This window comes from Columba livia, chromosome 23 (assembly GCF_036013475.1).
Source record: "Columba livia isolate bColLiv1 breed racing homer chromosome 23, bColLiv1.pat.W.v2, whole genome shotgun sequence".
Classification (NCBI taxonomy): Eukaryota; Metazoa; Chordata; class Aves; order Columbiformes; family Columbidae; genus Columba; species Columba livia.
This window is the reverse complement of record NC_088624.1, coordinates 3901726-3929696: the sequence shown is the minus strand read 5'-3', so window position 1 is coordinate 3929696 and position 27971 is coordinate 3901726. Positions and strand designations below refer to the sequence as shown.

Here is a 27971-nt window from a genome sequence, read left to right as displayed (position 1 = left end):
TTTCCTCTTCTCTGTAGCCAGCAGATCTTTATTAGCTCCCATTAAAGCACCCAGCGGATAAATCAGACTGACCCATAGTGGGAACACACAGATCTACTCCTTGCAGGGCATCAGCCCCTTCCAAAAGCATTCTTTAAAGTCAGGAGCTGCCAGTTTTCCCATTGCATAAATCTGGCGGTCTTTTTCTCACCCATATATTGGATAAGGGGAAGTTTTTGGGACTGTTGGTGATGGATGAGCTAGTACAAAGACTAAAACCTGCCCCCGTGCAGGGTACGGTCCTCGTTGTGGTCACTCTGTCATATTGGGAGCGGCTGCTGGTCCCAGCACGTTATTGGAGTCAATGGTCAAATTTCTGGTTTGGGCTGCACAAGAGACATGCAGGTAGGAAACCTCAATGGGAGGGAAACTGGAGGAGTTTACTTCCAAATATTGAACTTCTTGAATGTTTAAATAAAGAACTGGGAGGTTTTAGCCTATGCCTCACTTTAAAGAAAAAAATAAAGAAATATTTTCTTTCTTTCTGGTGGTTTATCCTGAGGAAATCACAGAGTACTACTATTTCAAAGATGCTTTAACCTCCCCTGGGTGGAGAATACTTATGTCTGTTCTTTATAACAGGGAAACTGAGGCACAGAAGTGTGAAGGGACTCATACCAGACCCTGTGTGGCCTCAGTGACAAAATCTGTGGGATGCAGAGAGCAAACTCATCCCGTAACCCCTCCGGCATCCTCCCCCTGCTCGACATCCTCAGACCTCTTACAGCGAGGAGAAATCATAGAATGTCCCATGTTGGAACGGACCCATAAGGATCATCAAGTCCAACTCCTGGTAAAAGTGTGAGAAGATTGGGGCAAACTGTCCACCTTTCATGGACCTCTCAGCTCAGCTGCTTTCGGTGACCACATGAAATAGGGCAGCGGGCGTGGATCAGGGACTTGGTGGAACTTGGGAGCTGCACGGGACATGGTTTGTGGTCCCCAGCATGGGGAGGGAGGCTGCTGCTCCTCCAAGGCACTTAACCCAGCGTGGGAAGGGCTTGGCCCCATTCCCTGCCTAAGAGCAAGGAGCAGCTTTGGCACCAAGCCCACCTGCAGAGGTAAAAGTGGGGCAGGGTGGAGGGGAGCGTGTCCTCATGTGTGTCCCCATGGCAGCTGCCTTTGTAGAACTGAGCCACTGCTTCACTGCAGCTCTCCCTCACCTTCCCACCCCCGAGCAGGGGCATGGAGCCAACCTAAGGTCCAGAAGCTTTGCCAAGACCTGTAGACCCCCCTGGGCTAGGCAGGACCAAAGGATTAACTAAGCCTTGTGCCTCCCTTCAGTCCAAGCCCTCCTCTATGTGGCTGTTCAGAGGCCCTAGGACCCATCCCCGTTCCCTCCAAAGTTCCCTCTCCCACCCCATTGCTCTGCATCACATCCTCAGTGTTGTGAGAAATGACCAGGCTGGACCAAGCAGCAGTTACAGGACCTCCTTGGGATCTGGCGAGGGGTGGGGAAAGGGCTCAAATAACTCCGGTGGTACAAAAACACAGCCATGGAAAGCAACATCTGCAATCAGTCACGGGCTCTCCATCTGTCCCACATCAACCCAGAGGGCTTTGGGCCCCCCAGAGGGTTTTAGGGCCCCCTGAGCAGCATCTTGGCATCCACTGAGTGGAAGGCTGACCCAGATTCCCAAGGGATTAGCCCCACAAGTTGTCCCAGCAATGTTCCAGTGTCCTATCACCTCAAAGCAGTGACAAACTCAAGTGAGGCAGCGACAGGACATGGGGCATTGTGTCCAGGATGGAGACAGGCAGGGAGGCTGCCGCTGTCTCTCCAGCCTCCTCTGGCTCCTTCTGCCAGCCCAGCAGGTCACAGCGCTGCCAGGGAGGTGACCAAGCAGCATCTCAGCTGTCCTGTCCTACAGGTCTGCCCCAGCAAGTAGGACAGGAGCTTCTGTAGGGTTTCCCATGGCTGTGGCGAGTTTGTGCATCCTCTGTGAGCTCGGTGGGTGCAGGCAGGACCTGGCTCCTGTGCCGTGCCATGTCGGGGGTCCCCACGCAGCGGGGACACCGGCTCCCCCATCCCATACGGCAGCTCAGACGGCCGAGGACTGCTTGATGCTGTGGAAGCTGACGCGGGTTGGGGAGGTGGGGATGGACATGGCCCGAGCCACGCGGGCGCGGATGGAGTGCTTGTCCTGCCACCGGTGCCACCGCTTCCGCACGGCCGAGCGGACCTGGGGGTGCAAGACAGGGGATATTCGGTCACCACGTGGTCATTCAGAGGCACCAGCCACCCACATCCTTTGTTTTCCAACCCAAAATGCTACAAAAATGCTCGGCTTCAGGCTGAGCTTGTGTTTGCTCGCAAGGAAGGGTGCAGACCCACCCCACCTAACCCCTGGTGCTCACCTCGCTGTTCAGAAAGCAGTAGAAGACTGAGACGAAGAAACCCTGGAAGGAGACAAGCAGTAGAGTCACCGTGGAGCTACAGATGGCCCCAGGCTCGGGAGATTTGGAGCAGCCCTGGGGTTTGGGGAGGTTTGTTTTTTGGAGGGAGGAGGGTGAGGCATCAGCCACAGGATGGGCTTCACATCCCTCAATGGGAGGACTGGGACAGGAGCTAATGCTGAGGACCACACCTGGAAGGACTCCAGAAAAGAGTTGAAGTAGATGAAGACGATCCTGGAGATCTCATCCTCCCCTGGGTTGACAAAGAACAGCATGTAGGTGATTCCCAGCAAGGGCAGCAGCACCAGCGTGGCCTTGACTGCTTTCCTGGGGAGAAAACAAGGACCTGAGCTGCTGCATCCCCCTCCCAGCACCAGACTGGTCTGCCTGGGAATGGGCAAACCAGTGACTGGGGGACAATGGAGCATAGCTGGGTTGTTTTCTTCCAGTGTGATCCCAAAATGACTGGGCTGGTTTGAGCACTGGGCACCATCTGTGGTTTCTCCATCCAGAAAAGGGTGGTAGATAGCAAAGATCTGACCTTGAGCTGGCATGAAATGATTGCTTGGCTGATCTAGGGCTTGATTAAAAAGGAATTAAGGAGGATAAAATCATTCACACCCTTCACTGTGGGTTTATGAAAAACTTATCTCAGCTGATTAATTTGATATCTTTTCTTGATGAGATTACAAGTGCAGCTTGTGAAAAGTAGTAGTGCTGGTACAAGAGAGTATGGGGAGGATGGAGGCTTGGCATCTCATTCGTTTGGATTAGGGGACAAGAACAACGCCATGTCAACAATTTTTGCTTAAGAATCCCATTAATGGACAGACTCCAACATTAGCTGAACGCAGGAGAAGACAGAGCCCAGCAGGTCTAGGAGCAGCAACGGTAATGGGGGTACCAAAAGCCATCATCTAAGATAAGCAGGGGCCCTCCAGGGCTGTCTCTTGGCCGGTTTGAGCAGGACGGCAGAGTACCTGCCAAACTCTCCACATTTTCCTGTCCCACAAAATGCTTCTGTAAAATGAAAATGTTCTTCTGCCCAAAGGTGAAAAACCTTCCCTGTCAAAATCAGGCAAATATTGGAGAAACAAAAGTCTCTGAGAACTGCTGACTGAAGCCATCCAGCCTATTTCAATAACCTTTATCTTTGCACACTCCAAGCTGAATAATTCATCCCAGCTCAATACTCTGTGATGAGGAAAGCTGGCATTTCCCAGTTATAGCATCCGAATTTTTCCATTCTCAGCTGAAAAAGCCTCCCTTCACCCCAAACCTGCCCCTCTTGAGCCAGTACACACTGACGTTCCCTTATTCCTGCCCAAAAAACGATTCAGAGAGAAGCACTGATGAAGACCAAGGTGTCATCTCCTGTTCCAGGTATTATACTTGAGAGAGCTGCTCTGACCCTGCACCTCCCAAGTTGCCTGCAAAATATGGGTGTTTGCTTTGCTGCCAAGTGGCTATTTATTAATAATTCTTACATCCATGCCAGGATTTGCAGCCCCACGCCCAGTGAGCTGATCAGGTCCCACCAGCAAAGGCTTTTGCAAAGAGATTCAGCTCCCAAAGGTTCCCTTCAAAGACAGCTCCAGCCATCCATGTTCTCCATCTCAAAGCTCTCACTGGCCAGGATTTTTGAACAACCCCCAGATGCAATGGCCATGTGCCTCCAGAACAGTGTTCGAGGTGCCCTTAGATGTCTCTCCATGCTCCCATCCCCTTGATACTTGGCATCTGGGGCTGTTCCTACCCCTCCTCAACATGATAACACAGTTTCTACATCTGCTTTCTAGAAGGTCACTCGCGCTCTTACCTGTACTGGATCGTCTCCGACGTGGTTGAAGCTCGGAGCTTCGTCATGAGGATTCGGACGATGTTGAAGAGAAAGATGAAGTTGATCTGGAAGGAAAGGGGCACCTGGTTAGTGTCTGCTCCCCCAGCGTTTTCTCCCATTTCCTCAGCAGCGGCAATGCCAGAGAAAATGGGAACACTTCCTTTTGAACTTGATCTGGTGCTTTCTATGCCCTGGAACAAGACATCGGCATTTATCGTTTTTTAAACAGCATAGCAATAAGATTTAGGAGTTTGTCCAAGGGAGTGGGGCAGCAGGACATACCAGGAGATTGGCAAGGACAGGCAAGCATTAGAGAACGGGATGAAGGTAAAAAAGCTGGAGGAGAAGGAGGAATATAAGGTGGCTGAAGGGATTTTGGGAGAGCGGCTGCCATCACAGCAAGAAGCCACTTAACCTCTCTCCCGGCTGCTGAACCACTAATGAGGGCACGAGAAGGTGGCACAAGGAGCCGAACACAATTGACACAAATTAGAAGTGGCCTGACTACCTGACGGGCTGGAAAATGAGAAGCAAGTTCAATTATTCAGCAAGAGTGGCGGGTGCTGGCTATTTACACTGCCTTGGGTTTTCTCAGCCTTGGGCAAGGAGGAGGAAAAGCTGTGGGACCTTGTGCATGGTTTTCCCCCTGCAAACACAGGCTGGACCCCCAGCACTGCTGCTTGTGATTTGCCACCACTGCTTTTCTTTGTCCCTTCCCAAAAGGGCAAAGCCCCAGCAAATTGCAGAAAAATAGAATCATAGAATCATTCTGGTTAGAAAAGACACTCAAGATCACCAAATCTGGCCATAACCCACCCCTGGCACTGCCCCATGTCCTGAGAACCTCATGTTCATCTGTCCAACCCTTCAGGGATGGTGACTCCAGCACTACCCTGGGCAGCCTGTTCCAATGCCCCACAGCCCTTTGGGGAAGAAATTGTTCCCCACATCCAACCTCAACCTCCCCTGGTGCAACATGAGGCCATTTCCTCTGCTCCTGGCACTTGTTCCTGGGGAGCAGAGCCCGACCCCCCCTGGCTCCAAGCTCCTTTCAGGCAGTTCAGAGATCAGAAGGTCTCCCCTCAGCTCCTGTTCTCCAGCTGAACTCCCCAGGTCCCTCAGCTGCTCCCCATCATGCTCCATATGACCCCTGGCTCAAGCATCGCTGCTCAGCCAAGGGCCAGGAGCAAAGTGATGTGGATCAGCAGATGAATCTGAGGTCCTGAGGCTCCTGCAAATGCTTGGCAAAGCTGCCACCTGCACCCAAATAGCGCCAGGGCTTACTGGTGCATGTGGGAGTCTGCCCATGGGAGCATCCCTATCAGAGCGAGATCTCCGGGCTCTGTTTCTAACCTATCTCAAGCCAACAGGATTTGTGCATCTTATTTCTCATTGTGGGTTAGTTGTCCAAATTTGCTCAAGATGCAGTTTTTGGGTGACTGGAGCCGGGCTCACAGGGCCAGCGGCATTGCTGCTGTGGGCAGCACAACCAACTGCAGCGAGGAGATGCTACAGGAGGGTAAGAATGTGTTCAGGAACAGCCTTATCCCACATGCAGAGGGGAAGGACCCTGTATTAATGTTTAGCAAAGCGAGGTCACTTTGCTCTTACCAGAAGCACCAGGATCATGGGGCCTTGGTAGATGTAGTCAGTGTAAACTCCTGCTCGTTTCCCAAACCAGCACCTGCAAGGCAAGGACAAGAGGTGTTGGGGACAAGCTTGCAGTGTGATTGACCTGGATTTACTGCTGTCCTCACACAATCTCTGTAGGTCACTGTCTGTAGGGTGAAATCACTGCAACTTAAGCTGCTGTAGCCACTCTGGATTAGTTTCCCCGGGAAGCTGGTATACGGGGGTGCATGGGGACTTGTGGGGGTGTTTATGGGCCCCAAATGGTTGTGGAAACTGGATATTGCAGGATATGCAGGGACAGCTTTACACACACAGAGATCTGGGTTGGGTCTGTCCCCAGCAAACCCTGAGGAAGCTCGTGCAGGTGTATCCGTTCTGAGAGCACCTGGTTGGGTTTTGGTAAATCAGTGCTGCGTGTGGCAGGGGGCTGCTGAATGCGGGGGCAGAACTAGCACTGACAAACAGGACACCCTGTCCGTCATCTAAACCTGCTCCTTTTAACTTCCCAGTCCACACCATGAACTCTCAGGTGCCTGCTAAGTCCCCCATTAGCAAGTCTCCGTGAAAATGGCTCAGGTGGTGGTAGTTTATATCTCCATTTGTAGATTAAATCCCAGATCCACTTAGCAAACACAATGTAGGAGCTCTGGCTTAATCTTGCCTTTTCCCCCTTAAAAAAAATAATTAAAGATTAAAAATGTCATTTGTCCTTTGAAGAGAAAGAGGCAGCGGCAGACTGGGCTCGTGTGGCAGAGAGCCTTGAGGTGACATAAAAGAAAGAATGAAGGGATATTATCTATTTTCCTCCCACCCTTTCCATGTATCCCGATTTTGTCAGCCCTTCCCGACAGGATCCATGCCTGCCACAGCCAGGGCACAACTGATCTCTGGGGAATGGGTATAGAATGGTATAGAATAAGAGCGATCAGACTCACTTCTCGTTGTCATAGTACAGCTTCCCGATGGCCCAAGCAACGATGATGGGGAAGGGGATACCTGTGGATGAACATAGAGACGAGTCTCAGGGGAGAAACGCTGCACCAAATTATGCTGCAATAGTGATTTTCTTGCAGAGGGCAAACCACTGGGTGAGCCAATACGACTGTGCAAACCCCATCCTGCTCCTGGGAGCTATTTGGGTGCAAGAGGAGCTGGAGCAGAGGATGGGGCCGTCTCTAAAACCATGAAGGGAAACCCTGTTACTTACACCAGCCGATGCAGATGAACATCCACTTGCGGAGCTTGTCGGTGGAGTAGGTGAGCACGATGGCCGTGTGCAGGTAGCAGCCCTCACCGAACATCCAGAAGAAGTTGGTGACGTGGAAGTAATTGTAGGCGGCAGTGACCAAGCGGCACCAGACCTGCCAAGGGCATTAACAGATGTGGAGGGTGATGAGCAGAGCTCTGTGTTACAGTGATGAAACCAAGGCATAGAGCAACACAGAGCCCAGTAGAATAATTGAACCCACGTTTCTCATAAGCCTGGGTTGTCCACCAACCACCAGTCAGCCCTAATTGGGTCTTCAGGCTGCTTTTGTTGTCTTATACCTAGGATCCTCCAGCTCCCCACACACCCTAGATACTTGAAACTGGGCTCAGGCCTGGCAAAGCTGCACCTACCACGTTACTCTCGTGCACCTCTGGGTTCATCGTGAGCTGCACCACGAACCACGTGGCATTGCGTAGGATGAAGGCTGTGATCAGGTTCCAGTGGATGATGTTCCTCAGGCAGCGGATGCTCCTGGAGAAAAGGGCAAAGGGGACTGTCAGAGCATGGTGGGTGTCTCGGGGCCAAGGCTGTTCGTGAAGCTGAATGGCTTTGTTGGGACCCCAAGGATGAGCTGCTGGAACCGTGGCCTGGGTTAGGTGGGCAGGACTAAGGCCAGGAGGTGGAAGGCACCAAAGAACAGCCTCTGCCTCTATAATCCATGGTTTTAAGAAAACAAACAGGAGGAAGAAAATAACCCTGAGACGGGCATGATCCTCCAGAATGGAAAGCAATGGACACAGGGGACAATATGGCAAAACACAGTGGCTGGATCTGTCCCCAGCCCGAGGGCCATAAGGTGACATCTGTGGGCTTGTGCCATTGCCTGGACCTCAGCGGCAGGTCAGGTCACTCACCGCAGGCGCATGAAGAGCACGAAGGCCACAAGAAGAGCCCCCAGCGAGACGCAGTGCCCCAGGTAGTTGATGATGACGGCAATGTGGTAATGCAGCTTGCTCTTCTTCTGCGAGGGGTGGAAGATGGGGAGAGGGTCAGCGGCAGCCCTGGGTACCACCACAGACCCACCTCTTCCACCACATCACCTCCAAGAGTCACACTGCAAATTTTGGGTGTTTTTTTCAGAAAGCAACAGGAGCCCACTTGGTACAGGACAGCAGAGGTGGGGCTAGAAGGGGATGGGGCTAACATGGGTGTGAGAGGCACCAATCCCACCCCACAAATGGCTCAGGAATTTAATGTCCTAACCCTACATCATCTCTGCTCCATCATCTGGGGAAATCCTGCTGTAATTCAGCAGACCTCACTAACAACATAACATCTGATGTCTCAGTTCATTCCCTGTTGCCCTGGGGGCAGCTGAGAGGCTGGGATGAATTTGGGCAGAGGGAGCAGGGGATCTCGGGAAGGTGTGAGTGATAATTAAATTAATTGATTGCTCCTGCTGTTAGGCACTCACCCAACCTGTGAATTAACAATTAACTGAGTGAGAAAACCATTCCTGGCAAGAGATATCAGCATCTTAAATACCAGAGATGGTTATCAACTGCAAATGAACAGTTCATATCTCTTCTTTGCTCTGAGGGGTGGCTTGAAATACTCAGGGGCTTGTAATTCTTGGTGTCCATTATTTTTTATCCCTTTCAGCTTCCTAAATATCTCTTTATTTCATTGCCAGCAGGGAGGGATGGGGTTTGCACTGAGTGCTTGTGTCAGGAGGGAGCTGGAGGAGGCTGGTGAGGCCACTGATCTGCACTCAGTGGCCAGGAGACCTCACACTACAAATCCACTTGGATTTTTAACAGGCGTGGCTTTATTTTTGGCAGGGAATGAAAATGCAGTTCAAGAAGGGGATCATATATGCTGCATGCAACCTTATATCTGCACGGCACTCCATGGGCCATGCCTGACCTGGATGCTGTTGCCCTTCCAAACTGTTGTCTGTCCCTCACCCTCCTGCCAAGAGTGTGGGGCTACTGAGGGGCTACCAAGGTCCTACCTCTTCACTGAGGATCTCCTGGCACTGGGAATAGTTGACTCGCGCTGCCCAGCTCCCGTTCGCCAGGCACTCCCTGTAGCCATTATCTAAAAGAGAAAACGCATGTCAAAGGGTTAACAGTGTGTGGGGATGGACACAAAGTGACCTGAAGATTGTCACTAATGCAGGGGCACCAAGCCCACAGCATCTTTTGTTCTGAAGCCACATGCTGCCTTGGTTGCAATTGCAGAACCAAAGCCTTGGAATGTTTCAGACCCACTCAAGGGCTTTTGGGTCTGCACCAGCTCTGCCCCATGGCACTGGAGGATCTCAGTGTCCTCCACCACTGAGATGTAGGGAGATTGGCACAAGGTTGACTCTCCTTGTCCCCTTCCCCTGCTCCAAAAATGTGTGGGATAGAAAAACTGATATTTTCTGCTGCAAGCAAGTTGTTTCTTTCAACAAAAGCAGCACTTGGGTGGTCAGAAACTCAACCATGTGCTAGGAATGGCTGTGGGCACTTTTGAAGCGCCTTCGTTTCATCCCCTGTTCCCAGCACGTCATTGGCAGTGACAAGACAGTGACTCGTGAGCCTCAAGGTCCCCAAGTCCTTGCTCAGCTGGGGGTTGCAGATCTCTGTGCCACCTCCACCAGCAGGACAAGCTCACTCCTCTTCCCCTGTCCCCAAAATGGGGACATCAGCCCTCTCCCCATTCATGGGGGTTCATCCACGAGGACCAGTTATAAAGCTGCTGCTGTAAAACCACCTTCTCTGAAATTTGGGCTACGAGGGCTTTTATACTTTTTGCTTGATGGATCCCACAAAGAGCCTTAATGAGCTCTGTACCCAGAGACGTATTGTGACACATGTCCCCATGGTTCCCCCATCTCTTGCCCACCGTGTCCCCACCGGTGCTGCCCATCTTACTCGTGGTGTTGTACCGCACACCGTAGAAATACTCGGGGCACGGGCGAGCAACCAGCTGTCCCACCGCGCTCCGGGGCCAACACGTGCCAATCAGGTCTACCGAGGCATTGCACTGGGGACCTGTGGGGAATGGGGAGAGAGTTAGTGGAGGTCTGTGAGCCACCACGGCCCATCTCTGGGCTGTTGAAGGTCCAAGGTTTGCCCAGAGAACCGAAGCTGCAGTCCCGGTTGAGCTGAGGGGCCGCTGCAAACTCAGCCCCCAGAAGAACATCATGGCAGACACCAAACGGGGTCCGTGCCAAGACACCCCAAAGGTGGTTGATCCATCCTGGCCATGACTATTGAAGAGAAGCTGCCAAATTAACGTACACTGTGATTAAGTTACAAAGGACGTACCCTTCATTAACAAATTGACACGATCAACGCTTTCTGTCCACCTGCAGAACGAGGGGATATTTTTCAAGTTTTAGATCCTTCTGCATGACAAGAGGGAGACAGAAGATTCGCTAATACATTGTTTAGAAGCAGAGTGCTTAGTTTATATTTAACCAATAATTAACAGATGTATTTTAAGTAAGAAACTAAACAATTATAACTAAAATCACCAAATATTTCTTAGTATAGATGTATCTTATGTAAAAATTCTCAAAAATTGTAATGCATATGTAATAATTATGTGAATATGAGCAATGCAAGAGCGTCCAGTCACTGCAGCACTTATGGAGGATGATCCCCAGTGTTCTCCAGCACTGATAAAATAAAGAATGTCACTTAACAGTATAATTAACTCTGCTGTTAAGTTCATTTCTCTGTTTCAGTATCATCCTGGGCCTGTCTGAGCTCCTGGGTTAAGCCCAGCTCTGGCACAAGCCTGGCTTTCTGACCCAGCTTCCCAAATCAGCTTGGGGTTCCTTGGCTCTGGTCTTCCAGCCCCATTCTTTTCTCCAACCATGACTTTGACATCCAGCCCCACACCACCCAGATTTCCCCTTTCCCAGCGGTGACTCCAGCCTGGTGCTGGTGGGACGTTCCCCAGAGCCCCTCCAATCCTCTCACACCTCCTGGCAGCAAAATCTCCTTCCTCCCCATCCCCACTGGCCTCTTCCAGCCTTTCCTGGGAAGAAAACTCCGAGTCTGCTGCTGCTATTTCAGATTCCAAGCAGAACTTATGTGCTTTTCCCAGTGTGCGAACGTAGGCATTAGGTAGGCCAGATTGCAGGCTTTTTTGTGTATGATTTGTGTATATTTAGAACAACATGTACTGCAGCTAAATATGTCCTAGCTACAACCCAAAGTGAGGTAGGAAGCACAACGGCTGTAATATCCACACAATACAATCCTTGTGCATCCAGCAGATGGATGGGCAGCATATCCTGGAAGGTCGGTGCAAACCACACCTGGGTACCAGAGATGCTTGTGCTGCCGGCACAGAGACAGATTTTGCCATTTCCTAAGATAAAACATCCCAATTCACAGGTCTCTGGGTGTGAGAACACAGCGTTTCTGCTCCACCCGGACTCCATGGTTGTTGTTTGAATGCCTTTCCCAAGATTTTCTATGGACAGAACTGGCTACAGAGTGATGGAACAAAAAAAGCCAAATATTGTGTTATTAATATGATGAAAGTTTTCATGGGGGAATAATAATTTTCATCGATTGGCGCCGTGATTTCTTGGGGTGTTTTCAGAGCGAATTTTCAGTACAAAGAAAAGGAGGATTTTCTTCAAACATCTTTTTAAGGGAAAACATCTTCCAAGTGTGTGAGGTTGGGAAGCGTCAGCATGGTGAGCGTTACCTTCTGCTTTCCATTGCTTGTAGTGAGAACTTCATTTTAACGATGACCTTTGCTTTTAGCTTTGCTAATGTGTATGGTTGCTGCAGCAACCTTCACTTTAAGTTAACTGTTTTAAGCTTGTATTCCTTACGGAACAATGCATTTAATCACATGTAGCGTGCATGCCTGTGCTTATCTGCATCCATTAGCACTCGTTGAGCTCTGCAGTTGTTTTGACCCAAATTTGACAGAGAAATAGAGGGTCACGGAAAATGAGGTCCCTGTTTAAAGTTTTTTGATAATATTCATCCAAATAGGGAAAAAGCAGAAGGTAATTGCTTCAACTGTGGTCATCCCCTCATGCCTCAGTTTCCCTCCTGCATCCCAGGGGCTGTGCTAGGACATGGATACAGGATGCTCAGGGTGGGGAAAGCAAGGAAACTCAGTAATTAAGTCAGCAAAGTCAGAGAGCAGCAGCAACACCACTCTCCATCAGTGAAACGAAACCACAGCAATACCATTAATAACCAAACCCAAGAGAGATTCATGGAAATGATGCGGTCAGACAAAGGTGGCATCACTCTGTTATACATCTGTTTGAGGATCCTCCTCAGACTTCACCCCCTGCACATCAGGCTTCGCCCCAGCGCTGCTGTCAGCAGCTTTTTGGGCTCTGTCCCACCAGTTTTTAATCTGGTGGGTGGCTGGAATATTTTTCCTGGGCTCACGCTGAGAAATTCTTGATGAGGAAAAGCTGCAGAAAGCAGATGCTGCTCTTGCTGCTCTCTCCAGCATGCAGGGAAGAGAAAAAACACAAACCTCCAGCTGCGGAAGAGTTAAGTAAAACGGCGAAGGCGAACAATGCCACGACATCGCGTTTGCCCGGCACGACCGTCTGTTCTAGCTGCTCCCCAGCGGCACGCGGCTCCCAGCATTTAGAGCACTGTTTAGCATGGAAATTATATGTATCAGTGCTAAATGCTTTCGTATCTGCTTTGCTACCCATCCTTATTTGCAGGGGGATTATTCTCCCAGGTTCTGCAGACGTCTGTTCCGGCTTTCCCAGCACCGTTGGCTGCACAGATGAAGCTTTGGTCTTTGCAGCTTTACAGCAGGAAAGGTCAATGAATTTCCTACCTGCACTCAATCCCTCCAGTTTGGCTCCCTCCCTCACAGAAACACATTTGGGGTAGGAAGAAGCTGGTCCCGCTTTGAGATGGGAAATGTGGCACAGGAGAAGTCACTCAAATCCCTTCACACCCTCTTTCTGTTGGGTTGGGCTGCTTGGAAGCAATATAAAACATTTCCTTTCTTCTGAAGCAAAAAAAAGTGCCTGTCCAGGGATTTACACTGGGAAAGCTATATCACAATAACTGTCTCAGGATAACTATAGCAATATCTCTCCCGTTTGTCTAAAACATCCTTCTTCAGCCTCCTCCCATCACTCGCAGAGGCCCCTGAGATGGCTCCAAGCTGAAGCCATGTGGATGTGTGGAGCCTGGCATGGTAAAGCTCTCCAGTCCAGCTGATCTGCCAGAGATTTTGAGCAAATTTAAAGAGGATGGAGCACATTTATCCTGGGCCAGCACCACCAGACGTGTGGCCACGGTGCTCTTGAGCTGATGTCAGGAGGTCGTTATTGTACCATCAAACCATTGCTAGGATGGCATGAAGAGGAGCAAAGCAAAACTTGTGCTGATATAATCATGCTAGTGAACATGTTTTTATCACACACCAGGCAAAGTTTTGTTCCGGTTCAGCATCCCAGTTTGCTGCTGTCCCCCCAGCGATACTACGGCTGCTCGAAGGGCAAAGCCTCTCTCCCCATGTGCAACGCAAAGGGTCCAGGAGAGACGATGGAAATGTGAATCACATGCTCGTTCCCATGCTTGGGAGTGATGGAGTTATTTATCTAAAGTGTCTCAGGAGGTGTTGGCTCATATCTCTACCAGTCCTGACCTCTTAAGCACAATTATCTCTGTCCATCCCCGATGTCCTCGGTGACTGCGTTGCTGCCTCTCGAGCAGGCTGAAGCCTCCAGCTGCTTGAGGGTGTCCCTGCTGCAGCATTTGCATTTGGTAATCAAGCCTCCTTCTCCACATCTAATCAAAATATACTCGCTGGAGCCAGCATACAAAATGTCATTTGTCCCAATGTCATTTGTCCCTCTCAAGCAGCTGCACCACACTGGTGGAATAGAAGAAACAATTTCACAGTTTTTTGCCCTAAAGCAAAGGTCTTTCGGGAGGCAATGCTTTAATTTCAAGGCACTGATATGCCGAGGAGGGGTGGCTCGATCCCAGCTGCGGGTGTTAAATGCTTGAGTAACCCCTTGAGGCATTGAGGGAAATGGAACAGGGGGACAACTTATGTTAACACGGGGTTGAAATTGGGGTGGTGGAGCCGCTTGCCTTCCCTGGGCCAGCCTTGGATCCTCAATACAACTGGGAACAACTGTGCTTGTCTCAAAATACTTAGATCCTTGCTCACACTCTACCTCCAGCAGCACTTTGGGTGGTATTGTGTGTTTCTATTTATCTTTGTAAGAGTCCAGCCCTTAAAAAATACCCAGCAATCCTCACAAGCATTCAGCTTCCATGATCCTCGATGTAAAATAATTAGACAGGCTAATTAAGCGTTATGATAGCAAAGTGTATTTGTAATGAATTTTTGGCTTGTTGCTATTCACCATCACTGTCCCCTTGGGTCTTTGCTGCTATTCTGGAGAAGAATAAATAAGAGGCATCAAACTCAGCTTCTGCCATTCGTATTTGATTCATCTGCTCAATGTCATCACTTGAGACTGATCCACGCACAGCTTCTGCAGAGCATATATATTTATTGGATATTCAGTGTAGCGGGTTGGGTTTGGGGCACGTCTTGTTCTCCTGATATGACCCATAGAGTGGTTGGAGTTGTGCTGTTACCAGCAGTAGCAGTGAGTGGTTTATTCCCCAGTATCACTCGGGTTTTGCTGGTGGGTGATCAAAGCAGCAGAATCCCTCGCTGGCAGAGTTTTCCTCTCAGAGCCTTCTAGTTTGGCTACAACTGAACAGAGTAGCTGGCAATGATTTAACAGCACCTACTCCGAAATGCAGTTTAGCTGCTGTAGCTGCTGCTCATGCTGAGATGTGCCAGGACACTGTTTCCTACCAGAAAATCTCATCACCTTCCTTCCTCCATGACAATAAAATCTATGAATATAAGCACGTTTCTATTGCCATCCCTGTTTCCTAGAGGATAGAGCAGGATGGTTCTATCAATACAAGCGTACACTTAAAATATTATGATTTTTCCGTACAGATGGGTTCAAATTTTTCAGTTCCCAAACCTGTCCCAGTATCATTGCTCTTCTTCAGGGCTCAGTCACTGCCAGGACCCATTGTTGCTTCTTTAGCCCCTGCTCGGCTCCTATTTTAGTATTTCTGCCTTGGTGGGAGAGATGCCAAGGAGGCTGAAGGGAAAAGAGGTGCCGATGTTGCTAATTTGACCTTTATGAATTTAAATTCCAGTCTCTGCCCAGGGGAGCCGGGCAGCGGGTGGAACAGCTGCAGCAGGAGCAGGGGTGGCGGGACCAGCGCGTCAGGGAGCGGGGGCAAAATCTCTTGGTCAAACCGTCACCTGCTGGGAAACATGTTTCCAAACCTGTCTGATAAAGGGCTGGGAAGGAAACGCTCTCATCACTTGCTGCTGTCCTGTGCTACTCAGCCACAGGCTTTTGCTATATCTGGACCAACTTGATTTGCTTTCTTTAAATGCCAAACTGGCTCCCCTCCCCTCCTTGAAAAATCTCCAGTTTTGTTTTTTTTTTTTTTAAGAAAATACATTTCTATGCAATTCTGCCTAGCTATGGTGTCATTTTCCTTTGCTTTAGGTGAACTTCAGGAAACATTTCTTTCCTGGGAAGGAATCAGCTGTGCTCTCCTCTCTCTCCTGAGCACACACACAGGATTGAGGGTAACCATTTATTGCAATACCAGTTTAACAACTTGAAGGAAGGAATCATGTGGCCAGGACCAGCCAGGGCTATCAGCAATCCGGTGCCAATGCCTTGGGCTGATCCAAGCTTGAATACTTCGAATGCACAACAACCCCGTGAGTGCTCCGAGCTTGCTCTGCTCGAGTGCTTCCTGCTGGAAAAGCCTCATCTATTAATTAGGCAGCGGCTTCCCATCCTCTCAGATTCTCCCTCCCTTCCCTGGGGAAGCACCACGATGGGATGTACTCCTGTAGCTGCAGCAGGACACTTTGCCCCGATGGGTGAAGTGACCTTGTCCCTCTCTGATGGGTTTGCTGGCAGGACGAGGCGAGAAGCAGCTGCGCACAGACCCCGCGGAGCTGAAATCATCAGGAAGACAAATTTGCGGTCTGAGGCGATGTGTAGGCTGGGAGCCCTTAGGACAGGCACCCATCCACCCTGGACAAGGGATGCGGATCCTCCTTGTGTTCCTTTTCAAGCTTAATCTGGCAATTTTTTGCTTTCCAGATGTTTGGGGGTGCAGCTGACCCAACTTTCCTAATGCATCACATTGACCTCAAGTCCAGCCCCATATGATTTCTGCTTGGAGGAAAAAATATTCACTGTACTGAGGAAGGCAGCCTTCCTGATGGAGTGGTCAATTATGTGTGAATGTCCATGTGTCCCAGCACTGGCCAGAATTTGGGGCTCACCAAGAGGTATATTTGACACATACCTAAAATATCAGATTAGAATCATAGAATCACAGATGGTTTGGGTTGGAGGGACGTTCCCAGCTCCCCCAGTGCCCCCCCTGCCATGAGCAGGGACATCTTCACCAGCTCAGGGTGCTCAGAGCCCTGTCCAGCCTGGCCTGGGATGTCTCCAGGGATGGTTCATCCACCACCTCTCTGGCCAACCTGGGCCAGGCTCTCACCACCCTCAGGGACAACAATTCCTTCCTCATGGCTATCCTGACATGGTCTGGTTGGACCATCACACCAGTGCAGGGACACCTCCCTATGCTGGGGCCATTGTGCTTAGAGGAAGTTGAGTGAATCAGTGCTGATAAGAGGGCAGGAGAAGGGAGCTCCGTGGTGCTCAGCTGCTTTGCTTTCTGGGATGAGGGCTTGCTTGAGCCTGGTGAGAATCACCCTGGGTCTCTCTCCACCACAGTGCTGTGAGCAGAGACCTTCCCAGCTCAGTGCGTGAACCTCAGAGAGTGCAGGCACCCTGGTGATACCACTGTCCAGCCATGTATCCTCATTAAAAAGTGTCAGATTAAATAATGAAGGGACTGGTGACTTGAGAGAGGGGTGAGCCCACACTGGGCTATTTTTTGGAGGAAAGATGCTGGGAATGAGCCCCTCCATGCATCCAAGTGATGCCCTGCCGAGCAGCGTGCTGGAGGACTGCTGGGCTCGTGTTATTGGCATGTGCCATTTCCCAAGGGTTATGCAGACGTTAACAAATCTCATGGCTTCACTGCAATTCTCATTAGCGTCATCCTAACAACTCTCCATGTTAAATAGCCTCAAAACAAAGTTTCAGTTTTGTAAATAACCCTCCCTAGGCACTGCTGTCTGAATCAGGCAGGGCTTAAATGGACCCCAAGGATAAGGGCTGGTGCTGAGCTCCACTTACCAAGCAGCAGACATAAGACAATTAGTTTCATCTCTACCTCTTGTTCTAAGCCCCTTCCCTATGCTGGAAGTGCCTTCTGCATACATCAGCCCCATCCCAAATTAATGAGTTCAAAGAATCCCAGAATGTCAGGGGCTGGAAGGGACCTGGAAAGCTCATCCAGTGCAATCCCCCCATGGAGCAGGAACACCCAGATGAGGTTACACAGGAAGGTGTCCAGGCGGGTTGGAATGTCTGCACAGAAGGAGACTCCAAAACCTCCCTGGGCAGCCTGGGCCAGGCTCTGCCACCCTCACCAGGAACAAGTTTCTTCTCATCTTTCAGTGGAACCTCCTGTGTTCCAGTTTGTACCCACTGCCTCTTTACTCAGGGATGACAGCTTGGATGTGCAGGAGATTTTACATATTCAAAGCCTGGCATGTTGTGCTCCCCGTCCCAGGGTGATGTGCACTAAATACTGCTTGGATTTATGCTAATAAATCCCAAGAGAATTTGCAGAATCTGCAGCATCCACTGCAGATCCCTCAGCAAAGCCATGGCAGGAATGCTCCCCGTCTCTCTGCCCTCTCCCCTGGGCTCAGGAGGTTTCAGGAGTGGGTGGCAAAAGCCATGAGCTGGGTGTGAGGATGCTCTGGGACCTGCCTGCTGCCCTGGGTCACATACTGGCTGCTCTGTGCACGACCGAAAGTCCCTGTGGTGCTTGGCCAGTGCCTCTTCAGGTCAGAGCCCACAGAGCTGAACACACATTGCACCAGGGAAGATGAATAAGAAGCAAACAAAAGCCATTTATCACAGCCTAACACAGCCAAGGATGTCCACCTTGCTGAGCAGAGCGATGAAACCTTTAGGGAGCAAAGCACATGAGTGATGAGCAGGTTTCTTGTCTGCACCGTGCCCAGACCAGAGACACACAGGCGTTTCTATTTCCTGGGTAGTTTTGCTTTCTCTCAGCTTTCTGCTCCTTTCCTGGGCTGGGGATGCTCTGGGGATGCTCCTTGCAGGGCTGTGGTGCCCTGGCCTCTGCCAATCAACCAGGCACTGAATGAGCTGGCGCAAAGCTGTAATTTTTTAAGCAGGAGTCTTTTAATGCAGCTGTTAATGGGAGGCGGGTGGCGAGCAGCCATCCGTCAGCGCCAGGTCTCCGCAGCCATCCGTCACCCTGATGGAGAGAGCTGCTTGGAGCAGCAGGGACCAGGGCAAGCTGGGCAATCGCTTAGTGCTTGCGCTGATCTCCATTCAATCACGGGAAAACCAACTCCGCAGCATCTCTGAGCAGGGGAGGACTTTTCTCTTTCTCCTTTTGAGCTTCTCTCCCTCTGCCACCTTTCCTCGCCCAAAATCTGTCACTGAACTAGACCTGTCACTACTGAGGTGACATCCAGCTCTGGTCTTGAATATAGGCTAAAATCCATTTTTGGCACAAACACACCTCAAGCCTGACTTGCTTGGATGCAAACCCATGTATGAGTGTTGAGAAGGACTGAGGTGCCCATGACGCTGCTGGTCTGACCCCTCTGGGCTGAACCAGTCCTGGCCATGGCCGTGTCCTTGTCCCCAGCAGCTCCTTGTGGCTGGTGGCTTCTCAAAATGCTCAACAGAACACATATAGGAGCTGGGGGATAGGGCGTGGCTGAGACCCGAGAACATGGTGGCCACACTGCACTGGTGGCGTGGTCTCTGCAGAAAGTCACAATCTCCAGTTGTCACCCCTGAGCAGAGGGATGGCAGAGGGAGGTGGGCATAAGGGACAGATGTCCTGGGGTCCTTTGGCATGACAGAGAATGGGCAGCGCAGGAGCAGGGGCCAGGCAGGTGTCTCTTTACCCACTGCCCTTTTGAGCCCAGCTCAACACACATTTATTTTCTCTATTTTTAGCTCTCTTGAGCTCTCCATCTTCTACCTGCCTCAGCTGTCACCTTGCAAAGGGGCTGCAGCAGCCAGGACAGGGCTGCAACATGGCCTCAACACATCTTATCTTCCCCCAAAAAGGGTCCAGGCAGCTGCAGATCAGCCCACAGACACCCCCTAGACCCCCTCCCAGCTGTCCCTGCCACCGGGGTCCCCTGGGGATGGCTGGGGACATGGGGCACTCACCTGTGTGGTTAGTGACAGGCGGCAGGCTCTCGCAGTACTGCTCTTGGATGGAGGCTGCAACGGGGCAAACCCAGAGGAGAAACGCCTGTGCAGGGAGAGACCAGAGCACAGGCAGAGTTATATGTGCAATATCACAGAATCACAGAACACCCAGATGAGATTACACAGGAAGGTGTCCAGGCGGGTTGGAATGTCTGCACAGAAGGAGACTCCACAACCCCCCTGGGCAGCCTGGGCCAGGCTCTGCCACCCTCACCATGAAGAAGTTTCTTCTCACATTTAAGTGGAACCTCCTGTGTTCCAGTTTGTACACATTGCCCCTTGTCCTGTCACTGGTTGTCACCAGAAGAGCCTGGCTCCATCCTCCTGACACTCCCCCTTTCCATACTGATCCCCAGGAATGAGTCCCCCCTCAGTCTCCTCTTGTCCAGCTCCAGAGCCCCAGCTCCCTCAGCCTTTCCTCACACGGGAGATGCTCCACTCCCTTCAGCATCTTCATTGCTTCCCCAGCTCCCAATCCTTCCTTGGACCCGGCAGTAGGCGGGCCAGGTCCGAAATTACCACATCTTGGGGGATGACACTCCCTAATCTGCATGATGGACACGTATCCTTTTGCAGAACAGGCTTCCCAGCCCAGAGGAGCTGGGCTTATCCAGTCTGGGGCTGTGGGACTGATGCTCTCTGCTGTTTCCCACCCACTGATCCTCTCCTGCCCCAAACACCCCCTCAGCAAACCATTCTGCAGCCCCTGCCAGGCCATGGAGCTTCTGCTGTTTAGCAATTTAATCAACACTTTTGGGTTTAGCATCTTTGCATCCTGAGAGCAGACAGGGGAAATGATGAGCGAGCCTGACACCACGCTCAGATTTTCAATACCTTATTAAAATCACAGCCTTGTAAGCTGTCAGTGGAAAGATGTTAATACACATCCTTAAGGAGATCCAATCCACAGTCAACTGGGTCTGGTTAAAGCCGTTTTCCAGGAGAAGTGCTGGGAAGCATTAACCATGATCTGTCCCATCGCTTCTCCAGAGCTGCTCCGGGTGGCTCTGCAGCCCCATTGGGAGTCAAAACCATTGACTCCAACTGCATGGGGAATTATTTTGGAAAAGCTATTTCTTAATTACACTGTCTTTGCAGAACTTTGGGGACATCAAAAAGAAGCAAGTAGAAGGTGGCAGGGGGATGGTGATGTTAGACCCAAGGGGGAAGGAGGGGACCTGGTTTTTGCAAAACACACAAGTTTCTGCCAGAGCAGCTGCCCGTTTTCTCCTCCAGCTCAGAGAGGAGTGACATGGTGACACAAGCTGCTCCCTCTGCCTTCCAAACTGCTCTGGGTGGGGAGGAGACGGTCCCTCCTCTTGCCCTTTAGCCATATCAGCCCTGGCTGCTCCTGCTGGCACAGCCAGCAATCCCCTGCACCTCGCTGAAGCACTAGCAGGATTTATTCAGACAAGGAGACAAGCTCAGCACCCACTTGCTCTTTTCCAAACAACTATTTACTGCCTTGGAAAGCTGGTTTTGACAGCAAGAGAGATGTCAGGCAGACGGAGAAATGGAGCTGAGAATAGCTTGCTTGTTGTGACTTCTCCAGATGGCAGAGGGGATCCGGCAGCGAAGCCCTGCCCGGAGCACAGGCGCTGCGCGGGGCTCCTGTTGTGGTGGTTCTGCAGGAGATGGACACATCCTGGGTCTCTTTACCAAAAGCTGAGACCACCCAAACTCCAGACATGGGTTAAGTGGGGTGTAACAGGGTCAGCTTCCCTCTGAATTGATGCCCAGAGCTGGTGCCTGCCAGCCCTGGTGGCTCTTTGTTGGGACAAACAGCTTCCTACCTAAAGGGTCTGGGATGGTTTGCCTACCTGAACAGGCTCTCAAGTGTTAATGGGATGTGTTTCTCTTAATTGTAACCTGCTCCAGCCTGGTAGTGCCTGTTCTCCTTCCAGACACAGGGAGAGGTCTTGGCACTGAGCGTCAACATGGACTGAGCTACAGCTAGAGCGGGTGTGCATGGAGCGCTGGCTCTTCGCAGGCTTTGTAAATGAGCTGAAACTGCTACACAAGGAAGAAAGAAATTAAATGAAAAATAAAAATAGGCTCCCCAAAACACAACAAATGCTAATAGCTTTTTAGCAGGCTCTGAGTCTTGTCTCATGGCCAATGCTCTCAGCAGAGCCAGAGGTTTTTTCCCCTCTCCTGTCAGCCCCAGCTGGAGGGGGACAAGCTAAGCAAGGTGGATTTGCACAAGCCAAAAGCATCCTGATCTGATACCCTGAGGGCTGGGCTCTCTTCCATGTTTTATCTTTTGCAAGTTATTTTAACCCCTCCTCCGGCTTTGGAGAGAGAAGAGGTCAATGCTCCGTCCTTGAAGAGCTTCTCCTACCAGAGCATCACTGTTCTGAGCTGCCACATGGTGCCCAGCGGGGCTCAGCCTTGCTGGGCTGGAGCCCAACGTGCCTCAACAGCCCCAAAACGGCGGTGGGTTGTCCTCGGGCCAGAGAGGGGTTGTGTCCCTCTGCCCTCCTGGCCCTGCTTTTTGATATCAGCTACAGCAAATCATGCTCTGCAGTGCAGAACACCCCTGCGACCTCTCTCAGGCTGCCAAAATCCCGGAGAGCTTCAGCTGAGCGTTCAGCTGCACAGGGGAAGAAAAGCAATCTGATTTTTTAGAAGCAGACGTTTTGCACAGAGGTCCCGGTCAGCCCAGGGAGCTGGTCCCATGGGGCCAGTGGTTCTGCTGGGAGCTGCATGGGCCCAAGTCCCCACACCGGCACCAGGAGCCACCAATGGCTCCACTGCCATTGCCTCAGCATCCATCCAGCTCCCTTCCAGGCTCTGCTGACGTCTCCGTGTTACACATACGGAGGCATCGCAGATGCTGATGGCGCTGGGTTAACCTGGGACCTCACAGAGCAGCACGCTCCTTCATTTCACCCCATGTTTCCTGCGGTGGGACCCGCCAGCCCCCACCAGTCCCTGCTTCACGGTTCAGACCTCAAGACGTGATGCTGCTCCAGCATTTGCTGCATCCTACACATGGCAAGGACCACCTGCAGTCAGTGTTCCACCACCCACCGTGTCAATGCTGTCCCAGAGGGGAAACTGAGGCACCAAGTACCACTTGCTTAAGGTTGCTCGGGTGGTGAGGGGGGCAGGTTGCTCCTCTCCAGACCCACCAGCCCTGATGCAATGCCATGATCTGACGGGTTTTTTGAAGCCCACAAGAGGCAAGGGGTGGCCGGTCCCCTGGGCCAGGAGATGTAGTGCAGAGGGCTCAAGGAGCACAAGGAGTCTTGGGGTCTCACTGCTGGTCCGGGTACGAGCAGCAAAATCACACACAAGCACACACGCAGGCACAGCATCAGCCTCTCTGACCTGCCACTGACCTAGCAGCAAAATTCAATTAATAGCAATTAGGAATTAATGTCCCCCTGCAGTGCTTTCCCTCTCCAAAGCCATCCGCAGATATTAATTAATATATTCACATCTGAGTCAAGCATCAACCACCCCGCCCTGTACTACCCAGAGACAGGCTTGTCCCCCCTTGATATCTCATTGCCTTGAACGAGATCAGATCAGCGTGGCAGGAAGGGCTGACAGCTCTGAGCAGTGAGATAGATCACTCATAGCCTAATTAGCAATCTAAGATAGGGCTTGGGTTTTCCAGTGCTGACGGGGCTGTAATTGGAGAGCAGGGCGATTAGCGGGATGAAACAGCGGCATTGCACAAAGCTGGAGAGGTCAGTGGGACCAATGGATGGTGATGGCCACTGAGACCACCCCCCTCCGGACCTTCACTGAGGTTCCCTGTGGTGTTAGGCTGGGATCAAGCCTGCTCTTGGCTCTGAGCCTGGTGAAAAAGGTGCCAGACATTAGGTGTTAAATACAGTGAATGTTAAAAGAGCTGAATGCCAAAGCAACATCAGCGGTGTGGGGAAGGCACAGAGCAGCACATCTTGCCACAGGCTGGAGGTGGCCATGAAAAGCCTGACCTAAGGAGCTGCCCCCTCAAATGTGCTTCAGGTGGCTCCAGCCCCTCCTGCCCCTTGCAGGGGATCCCTGTGCCCTCCTCTGACTTCCAGGCACTGTCCTCTGCAGCTGATGAGCTTTTTACAACCTCCTCCTTAGAATCATAGAATCATTTTGGTTGGAAAAGCCCCTCAGGATCATTGAGTCCAACCGTTCCCCCAGCCCTGGCACTGCCCCATGTCCTGAGAACCTTATGTCCGTCTGTCCAACCCTCCAGGGATGGTGACTCCAGCACTGCCCTGGGCAGCCTGTTCCAATGCCCCACAGCCCTTTGGGGAAGAAATTGTTCCCAGATCCAACCTCAACCTCCCCTGGCGCAACTTGAGGCCGTTTCCTCTCATCCTATCACTTGTTACCTGGGAGAAGAGACCAATTCCCCCTCGCTCCAACCTCCATCTGGCATTAAAAGCTGTGAATTTATGAATTTAGCCGTATTAGAGGGGGCCAGCCACTGCTGAGTGTAGCCAGCTTCATGGTGTGAGTATTTATGCTCCCCAAGCACACTGGATACAGATCCTAACAAAAGAATATCAATCAATGCTAAACGAATGCCCTGTAAAAACTGATTTATGAGCAATTAAAGGTTTTCCTGGATTAAGCTCTGGTCTCTCTTGCTTGCCATAAATAATTCTGACTTCATTTATCTATTAAAGTGAGCATAGGCTTTGAGGGACAGGTGAAAAAAAGAATAATGACATTTGGATAGTGGAAACTAAAGGCACGAACAAGCTGGGGAAGGGGACGCTGCATCAATCAAAGCCGCTCCTATGGAATCCAGATTTGGCGGAGTGAAGGCTATTGAAGAAGAGGTGGAGTGATGGACACAAGCACACGAGAGGGCTGTATGTATTAAACTCTCCTGCAGATTGTACATGGGGGACCTGTGTGCGTTCACAGATATTTTCATTTGGGGCTTGGAGATTTTTTTTCCCCAGCTGCCTCCCATGACCCAAACAAATGAAACCTGAACCTCATGCCCAGTCTTCACCCACCACCTTTTTAGGGTCATACCCTGGGCTGAACATCCACCATTTAATTCAGTCATAATTTTCCTCCAGTTTACCTGCAATCATAGCAAGGGAAAGCTTGGCTCCACCAAAGTTGCATTTCTATTGCCACTTCAGGGTGAATAGTACAAGATTACACAGTATGATCTGCAAAAGGACAAAATCCTCTGCCCTTGGCCATCACTTCTGGGTGAGTGAATCATTGATAAAGCAGGACACTGCAGAGAAGGAGGGTCTCTTCTATTAGCTCAAAATACAGTTAGGGAAAGAAAGGAAAAACAACAGATGGGCCTCTGGGTATGTTATACCATCTTCAGAAAAAGCACCCGCTCCTGAGTGACAGCTCTCAAGTGTTGGACAACAGCTCCTGGGCTTGGCTTGTTTGAGGGAACCCCATGCTAATGATTTTTGCTTTCCTTGGGGTCCAAATGCCATTCTCCGAGATCAAACCACCAGCTGCAGGCTCTCTAAATGCTGCAGACTCAGACCTCGTCGCTCACACCAAACTTCTGGGTCAGCCTGGTGCAGGATTTCTGGTGAGCAGAGCTGTATTTCAGGGCAGCATTGAGCCGGCTGCGCGGGCTCTTCTCACCGTATTCCTATATAGTCATCCTATGGCAATAGAGCAGCTATTCTGGGAACAGGCTGTGCCTTTTCCATTCACTTCTTCACTAGAGATGCGAAACCACAGACGTGATTTCACACGCATTGAATCAACTCCGGCTTTTAAGGAAGGCGAGGGCTGGAAGGGATCCCCACGGTCAGCGGATCCTGCTGCTGCAGCTCCGCGTCTTACGCAAGGATTTGAGCAGCAAAGGAGTGAAGGGCTGGTTTGGGGCTTATTGATGTTGGAGCTGATCAAGGGAGAGGGGAAACCACTCCACCCCAGCATCAAACTCTGTTTCTGTCATAAAACGCTTTTGCAAACCGTTTTACAAGCCCCAGAAATGTCATCATTCGATGACAAAGCTGCAGGTGAACTGTTCCTTTTGAACCACTTGTTTAATTTGTTCAAATGACTCGCAGGCTGCCAGAGAGTATTTTGCAGGGAGTTTGGCTGCCTGTCTCCTGGTCTGTCTGTCCAAACCCCCGAGAGGGATGTCTGACCCCCAGAGGAACGTCTACCCAGCAATGCAGGGGGGACAAATCGATGCTAAACTGGAGCTGCAGGCCATGTGCATGGGGAGCACCTCAGCTGTGCCAGGCTTGGGATTGTGCTGGGAAAGGCTCTGAATTTTGAATGCACATATTTTTAAGACAAAAGAGATGGTTTGATTGCAAAGGGGTGTTTTGTAGACTGGGTGTTTCTTTTTTGGAGCTGGCTGGGAGAGACTTTTTCCATGCTTGGGCTGTTTTTTGTGATTCCCTCCCAATCCCAGCCCCAGCACAGGGGTGGTTTTACTCTCAAACTCTGCAAGCTTAAGGATTTTCCCCCATCTTCACAAAGAGAAACACTTAATGATGGATAGGGAAATCCCTGAGCCTGAGGAGGTTTAACAGAGGATGGGAGCTTTGTCTCAGCACCTTTGGGCTTTTTTTCTGACCAGTTTTTGCTACCCCGATCTCAAATGCTCACTCAGCTGTCCCCATCTCAGACCTATTACACCAGGTCTGTGGCTTTGCCAATAGTGTCCCCACATATCAGCCAAGGAGGACCTGGGCTTGGGGAAGAGGTGCTACCCTTTCTCACCTTCATTTCTTACATCAGAGTCAAAGAAAACCTGAATCGAGGAATATAACCAGAAAAGACCTCTTGCAAAACAGGGTTAGGGGTGTGCGGTTACAAGAGAAAGCAGCTGCTAAGAGAAATGCTTTAGGAAAAAAAACACAAAACAACTTGGCAAGGCAGTCGCCTGGTGCTTGTCAGCTCTTCTCATCACTTAGATGAGAACTTTCCTATCCCAAAGGTGCAGCTTAATACTCCTCCCTGCTCTAACTGCAAGGGATGCCAGCCTGAGGGGTACAAACCGGACCGGAGCTAACGGGATGGGCTGACCCTCCACTTCTTCTGCCTTTTTAACCCTGCAATCACAACTGGGCCACTGAGACAGCATTTTAGGGAGAGCCAGACAATTTGCTTTCTTTTAACCCTCTTGACACGGAGGTTTAGTCAAAAACACGATCATTTTGTTTAACCGCCTGCCTGGATTTGTTCAAATAATGTTCAGGATTTCAGTGGCAACCTTTTTGTTTCCTTAGGGTTTGGGATTTAAGCATGCGTTAGTCTGGGAATATTTCCTTTCTCAGTGCACTCTTGGGGAGGAGGAATATTGCTTCTGACAAAGCATTTGCATTTTGTGCAGAGCTGCAAAATTAGCAGTGGCTACAGTTCCACAGCAAGCAGTTTAGAGAGGGAAGTCTTGTGCTTTGCAGGTGGGGGGGACAGGAGAGGTTCCTTCAGAAAATCAGTTCAGGGGGTTACAACCAGGCATCACATTTGTGCTGTCCCCATCCATCGCACCCCCAGAACAGCCACCCCCTCCCAGCAGCCCGAGGGAAACTGGTGGCAGCTGGGTTCACGGGGAGAGCTGGGCTGTGCTTGGGAGGACCTGCCTGCAAATCCCTGTCTCTTAATGATCCTTTTCCTGACTCCAGCCGCCCTCCCCTAGAGTTTTTGGGCATCGTGAGCTCTTGCCAAGCCCTTGTTCCTCGACTGGAGGAATTCTCACCAGGGCTCTTTGTGTAGCGGTTTCCCCCCTTTTTTTTTTTTTACTTTTCCCTTCCTTCCAAGAAATGGAAAAGTCATTGCAGAGAAAGCGAGCGGTGCAGGGTGATGGGTTGGGAAAAAAGGACTTAAAAGCATCTTACCTGCAGGAGGAGGAGGAGGGCAGGAGGAAGGCCGGGCAGCATCCTTAGCTGTGCCCAGCTCTCCGGGGCATGGCTGGCAGCGCTCCCCGCTCCCGCTGGGCTCCTTCTGCCGTCGGGGATAAAAATCCTTTGGGCTTCGCGCCGAGGAGCGTGGCCGGGTCCCGCGGGGGCGAGCGGGCAACTCTCCCCTTCACCTGCGCTCGGAGACCCGCTCCCGCCTTTATAACCTCCCCCGGAGCCGCTGCGCTGCCTTCCCCCCGCCCAGCCCGCCTGCCGATGGGCTGCATCCCTCCCCAGCAGCCTCCCACTCCCCCTTCCCTCCCTCCTCCTCTTCCTCCTCCCCTTTTCCTTCCTCCACCCCCCTAGTACCTTCCGACTCTCTCCTTCTCTTCCTCAGCATCTTGAGCATCTTATCTCATCATCTCACCAGCCCAGGGACCCCGACCCCGGCTCCCCTGGACCAGGGACCCCCCTTTCTACTCCCTGTTCCCCCATTTTGCAGCCGCTGCTGGGGGTTTCTCCTGTGAAGATCGTGGGCACCCATGGGTGTCTGCAAAGGGTTTGGGGCTGCAGTATGTGATGGGGTTTTTATATTATAAGATTTTGGCTCCAAGGCTC

At 51.1% G+C, this 27971-nt stretch overlaps 1 protein-coding gene across 1 annotated transcript; it reads right to left on the bottom strand.

Annotated features, from left to right (window-relative positions):
- On the bottom strand, positions 1–27649 carry CRHR1 (corticotropin releasing hormone receptor 1). The gene is made up of 13 exons (XM_065039781.1): positions 27354–27649; positions 19510–19594; positions 10040–10159; positions 9133–9218; positions 8033–8139; positions 7529–7649; positions 7116–7269; positions 6844–6904; positions 5888–5960; positions 4256–4341; positions 2628–2763; positions 2398–2439; positions 1–2222 (listed from the first exon to the last, which is right to left on the bottom strand). The coding sequence occupies exons 1-13, from the start codon at positions 27393–27395 to the stop codon at positions 2082–2084; spliced, it is 1254 nt and encodes a 417-aa protein (XP_064895853.1). The 5' UTR covers positions 27396–27649; the 3' UTR covers positions 1–2081.
- Positions 27650–27971: the final 322 nt, after the last annotated feature.

Bases quoted from the DNA above. Each gene is read 5' to 3' on its own strand.
- CRHR1 (XM_065039781.1), bottom strand. From the start codon at position 27,395: ATGCTGCCCGGCCTTCCTCCTGCCCTCCTCCTCCTCCTGCAG. The intron at 7,650-8,032 runs GTGAGTGACCTG...CCTTTTCTCCAG, and splicing joins GTGCTCTTCATGCGCCTGCG to GAGCATCCGCTGCCTGAGGA. The intron at 2,223-2,397 runs GTGAGCACCAGG...TTGCACCCCCAG, and splicing joins ACTGCTTTCTGAACAGCGAG to GTCCGCTCGGCCGTGCGGAA.